This window comes from Notamacropus eugenii, chromosome 3 (assembly GCF_028372415.1).
Source record: "Notamacropus eugenii isolate mMacEug1 chromosome 3, mMacEug1.pri_v2, whole genome shotgun sequence".
NCBI lineage: Eukaryota > Metazoa > Chordata > Mammalia > Diprotodontia > Macropodidae > Notamacropus > Notamacropus eugenii.
The window spans coordinates 279,520,190-279,533,727 of NC_092874.1; the positions used below are offsets into that span (position 1 = coordinate 279,520,190).

The following is a 13,538-nucleotide window of genomic DNA, read 5'->3' on the forward strand; positions in this document are numbered from 1 at the left end:
AGAGCTCATTGATTTCCTAAAACAAATAAAACAACTCAATTCTGTAAGGTACTCTCCAGTGGAGAAGTAGGTTGTATTCTGAAGATTCACTAGTAAGTTGGTTGCTTGAAACTCAGATTGTATTTCCCTTTAGCCTGTTACTGTAAATGATGGTCAGGTTCCCAGGCTAGGTCATAAAAAATCTTTTGTAAATGTCTGTGGGTCTTGAGCCCTGAGGCCAACACTGAGGGAGACTGTACAATACCTGAGAGGTGTAGTAAGATAACTCCTACACAGGAAGGCCTGACCTCAGCACTTCTGGTAGCCAGGTGGAGGGGATGTGGGGGGTGTGGTGGGGCTAGGGCAGGGCAGAAGTTAGCTTAGGAGAAGGTTTCCATAAGTTGTCATAGAAGGACTCTGTTGCTGGGTGGGAAAGGAATCTGTTTATAATAGATAACTATCTATAATAAGTTATAATAACTTGGATTAACAAAAATGGTCTGTTGACTAAAAAGGAGTCCCATTTTGCATAATATTGTAAAAGAAATTTCATGACAAGATTTTAGGAACATAGTGTGTAGGTGTTATATCTCAGTAGGAGGCTGTGCCTGGTTCCTTGACTTGGCTGTGGCTTATAGGTCATTGAAATGTCAGAATGAGCTAAGGAGAGACATAGCTGAAAATCTCTGAGATCCGCTGGATTGTTAATATTTGATACATGATGCTCAGTTATCCATTGAAATTATATTCTTGACAGCATGTCAATTTGGCTTAAATGAAGCATATGATGAGCTGTTGGAACCGCCTGTATGGCCCTGGTCCCCACATAGGTGTTCATGCTATAAAGTAAAGCCAGGAAAAGGAAGTTGGAGCCTGGCAGACTCCAAGTGGTTGAGTAGAGAAATCCTTCCTCAGAAGAACAGAAGTTAATGCTGTATGTGTAACATAGTATATATTTGAGTTCTAAGCCAAAATCTTGATGTCATTCTTGGTTTACTGAAAAGACTTCTCCTTCTTCCCCCCCCAAAAAGAACTTGAAATGGGATCTACAAAAAATACAGTTACATAATTACATGTTAATTTTTTGTAGTTAGAATTTATGTGTGTACACTATATTGAATCTTTTTTTTTTTTTGTAGCAAAAGCAGACATGTATAAACTTAAACTCTGTATGTACGTATCTGGTAAGCGGAGGCCTTGATAGCACTGTTAACATTTGGGATTTAAAATCAAAGAGACTTCATCGATGTCTTAAGGTAAGAAACTCTTTTTGTGTTAGTTCACCAACTAGACTTCTCAGAAGAACTGTGTTTTTTTTCTCTGATTTGCTGTTGTCTTAACCATGTTTTGCTTTCTAAGAATTGTTAACATTTAATCTAAAAGTAAGATGCTTCAGATTTTATGAGACTCAGTAAAAAAAAAAATAGGTATTATTAAATCCTCTAAACATAGACCTTCTTTTCTCATACAACTTATCTCGAAAGTTATAAATTGCTGTTCCATTTAAGCCTTTTTCCTTGTATGTCTTTTAACCCTACAATGGAAACTTCTTGTTTTGAATGAAATGAACCATCTCATTTTTGATTAAAGCATTTTTGGGTGTCACCACCAAGTTAATAAAAAAAAAAAAGAAAGAGCTCATGGGTAAATGAGAGAAGGAATAGTAATGACAGTTGTTATTGAACCCTACAAATCATTAGAATCAGGAATTTGACTCAGGTCCTCTAAAATATTCTCCTGCTGCTGGGTTTTTGTTATTTGTTTTTTACGTAAAAAAAACCTTGGAGTATAATTTTCTTTGATTTTAGTTTCTAAAAGTGACTAAAATCTATGGGAATACCTATGGGTAAATTTTTATAGTGGTCATTTCATCTTGGAAATGAGACAGATGAAAACCCTACTGACCTGGATGCCATTGAGTCAGTTCAGCATAGTTAGAGAAATGAACATTACAGAAAGATGAATGGTTTTCTCTCAGCTTTAATCATAGCCTTCAAAATATCTGTAATACTAGAACTACTTTTGTAATGAGCAGCTTTTGGGGAAAGATGCCTGTTAGCCGAATTGGAAGATCATCAACTTTTTACAATATGTATCTGACATATTAGATAAATGGAAAGTTAAAAAGCTCTTCCTAGAAGGGTGATATAGGTTTTCTTTAAATTAGAGGTGATAAAATAAAACCATACTTAGATTATATACATTTATTGGAGAAAGGAAGAGAGAATGGGAGAGCATTCCCTCAACTGAAAAGAAATTAGGATTATATTCTTAGTTCTTTTACTTATATGCCCAGTCGCGTAACTGCTTTGCCTTAGTTTTCACTAAGTTTGAGATAAGGAAAATACTTATGCCTTTCATAACTAAAAGATGTTTTCATTGTACATTAAAAACAATTGGAATATTGAAACAGTAGTCCCACTTCCTTTCCTTCCTCTTACAGTTTTTGCCTGTTTGAAATAGCGGTTCTTCATTTGATTTAGAAAAGGAAAAAGAGAGTTGAGCCTTATAAGATTCTCAGAAAACCTTTCTGAATTCAATGCTGTAGGGGCATGAGACCTAGCTTCATCTTCCTAGCTGCTAGGGCCACTCTTCCCACCCTATTTACTTATCTATGTACGTGTTGTCTGCCTCAATAGAATATAAACTTCTTGAGGGATGGGCCTGTTTCATTTTTGTCTTTGTATCTTCAGTATCCAGCATTGTGGCTGGCTCACAGTGCTTCAAAAATACTTGCTGACTAGTGTGACAGAAAAATAAGAGTAGTGGCTTTTATCCTTCATATTAATGCTAATCTGACCATTACCAGCCATATGATAGTTGGTTGGTTTTGTATCATGAATGATCTCTGGTGCCAAATTACTCACATCTCAGTATCAGTAAGCACCCTAACATACACATGGGGGCCTGTTATCCCAGGTTCTTAGACCTGCATTCATAAAAGGAAAGCAGCTGTCAAGATTAACAATCACTTTAATCAAGCACAGATATCATTCACCTAATTCTGGGGAGTCAGCACCTTGAACTTCAAAGAAAATACAGAGAAATCAAAAGATCAACAGACATGGCTTGCTTTGCCTAAATTCAACAGACAATTGAACCCCAACTGTCTGACCATAGTTACCAGAGAGGGAAGCATGACACCTGTGTTCTCAAAGCTGGGGGACCCCTTAGCGGCTTCCCAGAGTCCTCATCTGACCAAACAAACACTTTCAGTCAGTAAGCCCCAAAGTAATCAACAGACATGGCTTCCTCTGCCTGACCATAATTCAGCAGACAGGTACAGATGTCTGACCATAGTTACCAGAGAGGGAAGCACGACATCTGGGTTCTCAAAGCCAGAGGGCTCCTTAGCGGCTTGCTGGAGTCTTCATCTGACCCTCAAACAAAAACTAAGCCCCAAAGTAAAACCTCAACTCAGAGTATTTATACTTTTTTTTTAGAGCTAGAGGGCATCACAACCTTTGATCCATTGCCTCATTAACAAAAGGCATGGGTCTTCCTACAAATCTTCCCTAATCAAACTCCCGTTAATGGGCAGGCCCATTAAGGGTAGGGAAGTTCTTTAATCACATTAAAATAATTAGCACTACAAATACATATACTGTTTCTAGTTAAAGAAACTCTTGTTTCTGTACTTTACACATTGTAAAGACTCTTGATTGATAAAGGCAAGATTCAGTCAGAGGCACTTTAGTAAAACAAAAACAGCAAAAGATCCTAATTTGATTGCCATCACAATCTCTCTGTCTAGCCCTAACTTTTTCCTGAAATGAAGGAAATGGACAATCTCCATGGTGTGTTATTACATATTTCCTTTCTCCTAACCCCATCCGAAGAAAACTCATTATTGTATAGAGACTACACTAGTCTTTATATAATTTTTAGATGGACACGTTAAAGTGAAAACAGTCTTAAATTGACAAAAAAAAATGTAATGTAACAGTTGAAAGAGTAGGCTGTTAAAACGAGTTTTCCGCATCATATTTTCTCTCTTTCAGGATCATAAAAATGAAGTAACTTGCGTAACGTTTAATTGGAATGATTGCTACATTGCCTCTGGATCTATAAGTGGTGAAATTATTTTGCACAGCCTAACTACCAATTTATCCAGTACTCCCTTTGGTCATGGTAATGGTCAGGTATAGTATGGGTATTAATTACATTTTTATTTCAATTTTGGGTAATTGCACTTTAAATGGTGAAGGCAAGCCAGAATTTGTTGGTTGAAATTGTTTTTTCAACTTGTTTAAAACATTTCATATTTCTTATTTTAAAAGTAGTAGTATTTGGTAACTGTCAAATAACTAATCTTGTTGATAACCTATATAAATATTTGTGGCTTTTTGTTCAGTCATTTTTCAATTGTGTCCAACTCTGTGACTTGTGTGGTTTCCTTGTCAAAAATACTGGGGTGGTTTGCCTTTTCCTTCTGTGGTACTTTTTACAGATGGGGAATCTGCAGCAAACAGGGTTACGTAACTTGCCCAGGGTCACACACCTTGGAAGAGGAATCTTCTGACTTCAGGCCCAGCACGCTATCTACTGAGAACCTAGCTGCCGAAAGATAGAGCTATTGTTCGAGTTAGTCCTTTTGAGTGTAAGCATATCAATGTCCTGGGCATTAGCAGGTGGCATAGCTCTTTAAATCCTGTCCGTTGATTTCCAGGTTTTGTAAAGGATTTCTGTCATACTTTGAAAATACTTGTTATACTTCATGTGCAGGGACAGGGAAAGTAAACAGGATCATGTTTACTAACATTTTAATACATTTTATTTGTAGATAATAAAAGGTTTTATTCTTCTGTTTGTTTATGAAAGAAGAAGTAACTTAATAAATAGCAAAACTTAATCAGGCTAATGTTGGAATATCAAAGGTATTTGTACATAAAGGAAAAGATTGTTTCAGTGCTCAACACTTTTTTTCAGACAACGTGGTTTTGTTTTTTTATTTGCTAAAAAAGTCAAAGCCTTAAAAAAAGAGTTTTCTCCAAGTTCTCCGTAGAAATATATTTACCTTTTATGATGTATGGTGGTTAAAATTCTTTAAATGGTGCTTTGCTATATTCGTAGAGTTGTATTAAAATGTTGTGGGCTTTTTTGTTTGTTTTGCAGTTACTGTCTTATGTGGACAATATGGCATGTGATGTGCACTTAGACCCAAACATCACCATCCTAGTATTATGGAAGATTCAAAGGATCATAAAATGTTAGAAGTAAAAGAGATCTTAGAAGTCACCTAGTTAAACCCTCTTATTTTACAGTTGAAGAAACTGAGACTAAGAGAAGATCAAAGACTGGCCCAAGGGCATGTAATTGTGGTTGATAAGGTGAATTTTTAGTCCCCAGAGACTATCTGTGCCTTTTAGTACCGAATGTTAGCACGCAAAGTAGAATTTTTTTCTCCACTGAAGGCCTCCTAACATAGTGCTTCAAGTTATACAGATGACTCTGGGGGCCTGAAGGTGATAGGAGCATAGGGAAGTATAAATTCTAAGACACAGGCTATTGATGGGGGCACAATGCTGCTTTTTGCCTAGCGTGGAGAGGTAAAGATTGAAAGGTATGGTGGCAGAGTCTTAGATTCTTCCTTTCTAGGGAAATAAACTTGAACATTGATCATTAGATTGTGAGTGGCTTGAGATGAGAGCAAGGATTGTCTTCCTTTCTCTTTGTATCCTCTGTGCTTAGCTCAATACTTGCACATAATAAGGACTTGATAAATGCTTTTTATTCATTCATCAGTGGGCAAGAGGAAGAGAAGGTTTTGATCAGAAGAGTGATGTGCCAGGTGTATGTGTTAAAGAAAATAAGCCTGGCAGTGATGTGGCAGAAGAGTCAGAGTGAAGGTCCAAGACCTGATGTCATTTATTCAGTCTAATAGAGATTTAATTCAGTGCCTGCTTACTGTGGTCCTGTGTACTAGGTACTAAGGATCCAGAGTCAAACATGAAATAATCCTTGTCCTAAAGAAGCTTAATTATACCAGGGAAGGCACACAGGCAGTGAAATCCAGGGGAGCTATCACATGCATATTTACAGGTATGTTAAGTTAACTTGAGGACACAGCCACCACTGGCAACTGGGGAGATGCTAAGAGGCTTCACCCAGTAGGGGGTACCTGCAGTGAAAGGTGGAGAAACCTTATTAAGTAAGTATCTACTGTGTGCCAGGTGCTGTGCTAAGTGCTGAGGATACAAACATGAAAAAGAATGATAGTCTGCTTGAAGAAGCCTAAAATCTAATAGGGGAAGATCACACCCAAAGAGAAGCTAAAGTGGGGGAGGGCTGGAAAAGGCCTTCATGGAGGTTTGGGCAGGAGCTCTTTGGCTCAGCCGTCCATTCGGAGGGCGATGATGAGGGGTCAGTGTCGAGGCTCTTGAGTCTCCAAGGATAATGATGAAGTCCCTGGGATTCTGATGGAGGTTTCCAAAGGAGGGCAGCCACAGGTAGGAAATGAAAGCCCCTGGGATTCTGATGGAGGTTTCCAAAGGAGGGCAGCCACAGGTAGGAAATGAAAGCACAGGAAAAAGAGAAGGAACTAGTTTGGCTGTCATGCAGAGTGTGTTATAGGAAGTGATATTCAATAAGTCTGGAAAGGGAGGTGAGGGTCAGGTTGCAAAAGGCCTTGGATACCAAGCTAAGGAGTTTCTGTCTTATTCCAGAGATGAGAGGGAGCTACTGAAGAATTTTGAGCAGAGAAGTGACCTACCTCAATCTTTTCAATTGTGTTTTAAGATTGAATTGACAAGCTGTGGAAAGGATGGATTGGAAAGGGGAGGAACTGGAGGTAGGAGGACCAGTTAGAAACCTCAGAAACGAGAGTCTAAAATAAGGGGATTAGAATTGGGAGTGGAGAGAAAGTAACATGTGCAAGAGATCAGGCCAGTGTGATAGACAACTTATTCAGTATTGGGAGAGAGTCAGTTGTGTATCTGAGGTTGTAAACGTAGGTAGCCAGAAGAATGGTGGTGCTCTCACAAGAAGGGCTAGGTGTAGGGGAAAGAGGATTCATTCTGTTTTGAGTTTCTGCTTTGAGTTAGTGTTTGGACATCTCCATAGAGCTACCTAGCAGGCAGTGGATGGTGGATGGTACTTGGTTAGAGTTGAGGAGACAGAGTGGAGCTGGACATGTAAATTTGGGATTCATTTGTCAAAAGAATCTCTGGTTGTTGCTGACATCCCTGAAGGGGAGAGCACCTAGAGAGGGGGAAGTAAGAGTTCAAGATGGAGGCTTGGGGGACACAGGATAAGATGCTGATCCAGCGAAGGAGATGAGAGGGAATTGTCTGATATCTGTGTGGAGAACAAGGAGAGCAGTGTCTTGGAAACTTGGAGGAAAGAGTGTCCAGGAGGAGGGAGCAAGTGGTTAACAATGTCAGAAGCTGCAAAGAGGTCATGGAGGATAAGGAGTGAGAAAAAATCATTTGATTGAGAAATCAAGAAATTACTGGTAAATCTGGAGAGAGCCATTTCTTGTAAACGGTGGGGTTTGAGGTCAAATAGCAAAGGATTGAGGTGTGAGTGGGAGATGACAAGATAAAGACAAGTAGAAACTGCTTTTTTGGCTGTGAAAGGGAGGAGATAAAAGAAAATGATAACATGAGGGCATGGCAGGTTCAAATGAAGGTTTGCCAAGAATTTGAAGACTTGGTGATGCTGTTAGATGAAGTCAGCAGGAGGGAAGCTTCTAATAGTTGTGAGGCAGCTACATGAAACAGCAGATAGTGCTGGGCTCTGGAAGCCCTGAATTCAAATCCAACTTCAGTTACAAGTCACTTAAATGCTGTTTGTTTCAGTTTCCTCAACTTTAAAATGGGGATAATAGGGATAGCACCTTTCTTGTAGGTTGTTGTGATGATCAAATGAGACAAATATTTGTTATGTGTTCAGCACGGTACCTGGCACATAGTAGGCGTTTCATTAATGCTTATAGATAAGGAAAGATTGAAAATGAGAGGGCCTAATTGTGGGGGCACCCTCCTGGAGGATATAGTAGAGGGGATCAAGGGTCCAAGTAGAGGCAAGGAACAAAGCTGCCTGTTTCTCTGAGAGAATGAAATGTGTTGTGGAGAGTTTTCAAGTGTAGAGTAAGGAAGAAGATTTGATTCACTTAGAATGACCTTAATTTTCTTCATAATATGGGAGCTAAGGTCAGAAGAAGAGAAGTTGGAGTGATGAAGGGGGGCCTTGAGGAGAGGGGAGGAGGTTTGGAAGTATGAGAGGGGATCAATTAGCTGAAATCAAGAGGATTGGAGCAGTGAGGGCCAAGTCAAGGTTAGATGTCATCAAACTGTAGCAGACCAGTCAGTACCTTCATGAGACTTTTTCTACCAGTATTTGAAGGAACTCAGGTGGTAGAGAAGGCAGGTGATTGGGAGCAATACAGATTTAGGGTTTGGCTGGATGTCAGGGGCAAATATACAATGGAGTTGCTGCAGATAAAAAGAGACTACAGTGTACGACTGAACTCAGTCTCCATATTCCTGACTGTAAAACGGGGGAGAGTGAAGCCAAAGCAGTATTGAGAGAACAGAGAGTAGGGGGCGAGAGCTCATTGAGAGGAGAAAAATAATTTCAGGACAAACAAGGTAGAGGCCACAAAGGAAGCAGGTGATGATCAGAGGGAATTCTCAGAATTTTGGGTCATGGAGTTAGTGCATAGCATGGCTTATGGTGAGAACTGAGACTTGACCATCCCTGTGGGTGGTGGAGGTAAAGTGAAGACAGGAAGTGGAAGGCTCTTGGCTATGTCACTGGGTGTATCAGCAGGCCCGAATGTGAGAGCAAAGGAAGACTGAGCTACACTGACCCCCTTGAGGCACAATGAAGGAGTTCATGCAGTGTCCATCTCTGATTAAAATATACACACTCTTGAGTATTCTTATATGGGAAAAATAAAGCACTTTTCTTTGCTGGATAGTGAGATCATTGCATCTTAAAATTAACTTTTGGAATATCTTAGGAGAGTGTTTTTAAGAGTTTAATCTCAATTTCCACTTTTTAAATTAGATAATTATTAACGTAGATGCTCCTTTGTTTCCTTTTTCTTAACAAATTAACAAATATTAGCAAACATTGACATTTCAGTATGCAAAAAAGAGCAGAAAGGATTATATGTTGTATACTATTTTTAAAGATATATATTTTAAGATTATGCTAATAACCAAACTGCCCCACATACTTCTCTAAGCATATGAATTTCCTTGTGCTCTCATCTCTTCCTCATCTATCTGTTTGCATGGTATATATGCATATATGTATGTATATATGATGTACATACACACATATATGTATTTTGTCTTATGGACTTGTTTCCTTTTCTTCCTTTTTTTTTTTAGCCTCGCTAATTCCCTCCTCATTCACTCTCCCTGTCACTATTCTCATCAGCCCCAAGATAAAAACCCTCTCCTAATTCCCACATTAGCCTGCTCTGAAAATGTGTCTTGTTTGACAGCCATGGTTCATCACATTCCTGATGAGAAATGGGCATTGTGCTTCATCCTCAGGCTTCTGGAATCATGCTTGGTTGTTTTGTTGATCAGTTCTGAAGTCCTCCATCGTTGTTTTCCTTTACGTTATTGCTGTCGTTGTATAGATGGTTCTTCTGGTTCTGCCCACTTTTCATTAGTTTGTGCAGCTCTTCCCCAGTTCCTCTGAGTTCAGTCCCCTTCATCATTCATTCAGCACTGTTAATATTCCTTACTTTAATATGCCGTCATTTGTTCTGCCACACCCCAGTTGGTGAGCACCTGCTTTATTTCTGTTTCTTCACTTCAACAAAAACAGCTTACGAATATTTTTGTACATGTCAGCCCTTCTTTCCCCCATCTTGGATCTTTTGCATATATATATATATTTAGTAGTGGAATATCTCCAAGGATACTCAGAGTATGTGACTTTTGGAGTGTTCCAAGACTTTCCAAAATGGTTGGATCAGTTCACAACTCCATCAGTAGTGTACCTATTCTCCCACAGGCCATCCAATAGATGTCATTTTCCTTTTTTATCATCTTTGCCAATCTGATTGGTGTGAGGCAGAGTTTTAATTTGTTTTTCTCCTTTTATTAGTGATTAGGAATATTTTTTCATATGTCTTTTGATAGCTTGCATTTCTTCTTTGAAGTATAATAAAATGTGAAAGTTAGTCTAAAATTAGCTTAAATTTAGACTCTTGAAAGCTGCTTGTTCTTATTTCTTTATGTATTGGAGAATGGTTTTTGTTCTTAGATATTTATATCAGTTCGTTATATATCTTAGATACCAGACCTTTACCAGAGAAATTTGTTGTAGAGGTTTATAGCTATTTCTTTCTAATTCTAACTGCATTGTTTTTATTGGTACAAAAGTTTTTCACTTTCATGTAATCAACATTTTCCATTACATATTTTATGATTTTCTGTATCTTGTTTGGTTATTTTCTTGTAAAGCAAAACTAGGAAATAATACTGGAAAACCTCATTTGGAAATTGGGTTATGGTTCCTTCTTTAACTATGTATTTATTAAATGTTATCTCAAATCTTAAAAATAAATATTAACACAAATTTTTTTTATAGTTCTGCTTTGTTGGTGTTTATTACCTTCATTACTTTGATAGATCTAAGATCCCTCTCTAGCAACAAATTGCAGTCTAGTCATGCTCCCTCCTCTTGTAAGCTTCTTGCACTTGGCCTCCAGTCAGTCCTCTGTAGGGAGCTGGAGGTCAAGAAGGGTGTGGTCTTCCCATTGTGTGTGCTCCTGACAAGTGAGAAAATGAAGCTAAGATTCCTAAGAAGGAAAAAATAATCCTGAAATACCTACTTCTTGCAAAGCAAATCTTGAATGTTTTCCTTTCTTTTTCTTCCTCTTTGTTCTCTTTCTGTTTATAAACTTGCTCTGTAAGTTTACACTGACTGTGTTTGTTTGTATATATGTGTGTATGTGTGTGTGTATTAGATACACTTCATACGTACATAAGTAATATATGTATAATTTATTCTTATATACTAAAAATTTTTTTCTAAATACCTTACCTTGTAATTTTAGGCTGACTTGCGCATTTTATTATACTTCAGATTTAACTATAAGTTGATTAATGAAAAACCTGAGTCTTTGTGGGCATTTAACAAAATTTTTTTGAGGTACTTATAAAACTTCTTCACAGGTGATTTGGAATTGCTCTTAAATGCTATCACTTTTCAATACTGCCATATTTTTTTTGGCTCTCTACCATTATCTTTGGATTTTCTTAGTATAAAGAATGATATCAGTAACCATTTGGCTCTTCAAAAGCCATTTAGTGTATAATAATCTATAAGTGGCTTTTGTGTATGTGACGTATGTGAGGGGTATGCATTTAATTGTTATTACCCCCATGTGCCATTTGCAGTATAATCATGTAAATAGCAGATGTGGGCATGAGAAACCTGTACTTACCTAAGCATGTAATAGATTCAGTGTCTTTCATGTGAGAAATACTGTGCTAACAGTTATTCAGTTTTATTATAGATACCAAAACTTTTTTCTTGTACAAAAGTGTATTTCTTGTTTGGAACCTGCGTCACACTTGCTTAAGGTACATCAGATTGTTCTTTGTCAAAGTGAGACAAATTATTAGTTAAGTTCCTAAGTGGAAATGTTATTACACTTAGCTTTTTAATACTTGACAACTGATTATTTGGTTTCTGTATCATTGAGGAGTCTTCCTTTTCTTTTGATGTTTATTCATTTGTATATTTATTAGAAAGTGAAGAAAAGGAAAAGACAGTTCTCAGGCACATTAGAGGAGTTTAAATTTAATATCCAGAATAATTTTTAAAGTCACTTTTTAATTTATGCTATTCTTCCAGAGTGAGGGATATCCCAAATTCAGTATTGCTACTTAGGGAATCTTAAAAGACCTAGAGCAGATTCTTTTTTTAAATTTTTTAATTTTTATATTTTTTTATTTAACTTTTAACATTCATTTTCACAAAATTTTGGGTTCCAAATTTTCTCCCCGTTTGTCCCCTCCCCCCACCCCAAAACACCGAGCATTCTGATTGCCCCTATTACCAATCTGCCCTCTCTTCTATCATCCCTCTCTGCCCTTGTCTTCATCTTCTCTTTTGTCCTGTAGGGCCAAATAACTTTCCATACCCCTTTACCTGTATTTCTTGTTTCCTAGTAGCAAAAAAGGTACTCAACAGTTGTTCCTAAAACTTTTGAGTTCCAACTTCTCTTCCTCCCTCCCTCCCTCCCCACCCCTTCCCTTTGGAAGGCAAGCAATTCAATATAGGCTATATCTGTGTAGTTTTGCAAATGACTTCCATAATAGTCGTGTTGTGTAAGACTAACTATATTTCCCTCCATCCTATCCTGTCCCCCATTACTTCTATTCTCTCTTTTGATCCTGTCCCTCCCCATGAGTGTTGACCTCAAATTGCTCCCTCCTCCCCATGCCCTCCCTTCCATCATCTCCCCCACCCTGCTTATCCCCTTCTCCCCCACTTTCCTGTATTGGAAGATAGGTTTTCATACCAAAATGAGTGTGGATTTTATTCCTTCCTTTAGGGGAATGTGATGAGAGTAAGCTTCATGTTTTTCTCTCACCTCCCCTCTTTTTCCCTCCACTAAAAAGTCTTTTGCTTGCCTCTTTTATGAGAGATAATTTGCCCCATTCCATTTCTCCCTTTCTCCTTCCAATATATTTCTCTCTGCTTGATTTCATTTTTTTAAGATATGATCCCATCCCCTTCAATTCACTCTCTGCACTCTGTGTGTGTGTGTGTGTGTGTGTGTGTGTGTGTGTGTGTGTGTGTGTGTATGTAATCCCACCAACTACCCAGATACTGAAAAGTTTCAAGAGTTACAAATATTGTCTTTCCATGTAGGAATGTAAACAGTTCAACTTTAGTAAGTCCCTTATGACTTCTCTTTGCTGTTTACCTTTTCATGCTTCTCTTCATTCTTGTGTTTGAAAGTCAAATTTTCTTTTCAGCTCTGGTCTTTTCATCAAGAATGCTTGAAAGTCCTCTATTTCATTGAAAGACCAATTTTTCCCCAGAAGTATTATACTCAGTTTTGTTGGGTAGGTGATTCTTGGTTTTAGTCCTAGTTCCTTTGAATTCTGGAATATTATATTCCAAGCCTTTTGATATCTTAATGTAGAAGCTGCTAGATCTTGTGTTATCCTGATTGTATTTCCATAATACTTGAATTGCTTCTTTCTAGCTGCTTGCAATATTTTCTCCTTTGACCTGGGAACTCTGGAATTTGGCCACAATGTTCCTAGGAGTTTCTCTTTTTGGATCTCTTTCAGGAGGTGGTCTGTGGATTCCTTGAATACTTATTTTGCCCTCTGGTTCTAAAATCTCAGGGCAGTTTTCCTTGATAATTTCATGAAAGATGATGTCTAGGCTCTTTTTTTGATCATGGCTTTTAGGTAGTCCCATAATTTTTAAATTGTCTCTCCTGGATCTATTTTCCAGGTCAGTTGTTTTTCCAATGAGATATTTCACATTATCTTCCATTTTTTCATTCTTTTGGTTTTGTTTTGTGATTTCTTGGTTTCTCATAAAGTCGTTGGCCTCCATCTGTT

At 37.9% G+C, this 13,538-nt stretch overlaps 1 protein-coding gene across 6 annotated transcripts in view; it reads left to right on the top strand.

Moving 5' to 3' along the window:
* NEDD1 (NEDD1 gamma-tubulin ring complex targeting factor) overlaps window positions 1-13,538 on the top strand; it is a 78,071-nt gene that overhangs the window by 18,879 nt on the left and 45,654 nt on the right. For all 6 annotated transcript variants that reach the window (XM_072655645.1, XM_072655647.1, XM_072655649.1 and 3 more), the window contains exons 4-5: window positions 1,119-1,235; window positions 3,981-4,121. In XM_072655645.1, the coding sequence (XP_072511746.1) occupies window positions 1,119-1,235; window positions 3,981-4,121 (258 nt within the window). The remainder of the gene's footprint in view (window positions 1-1,118; window positions 1,236-3,980; window positions 4,122-13,538) is intronic.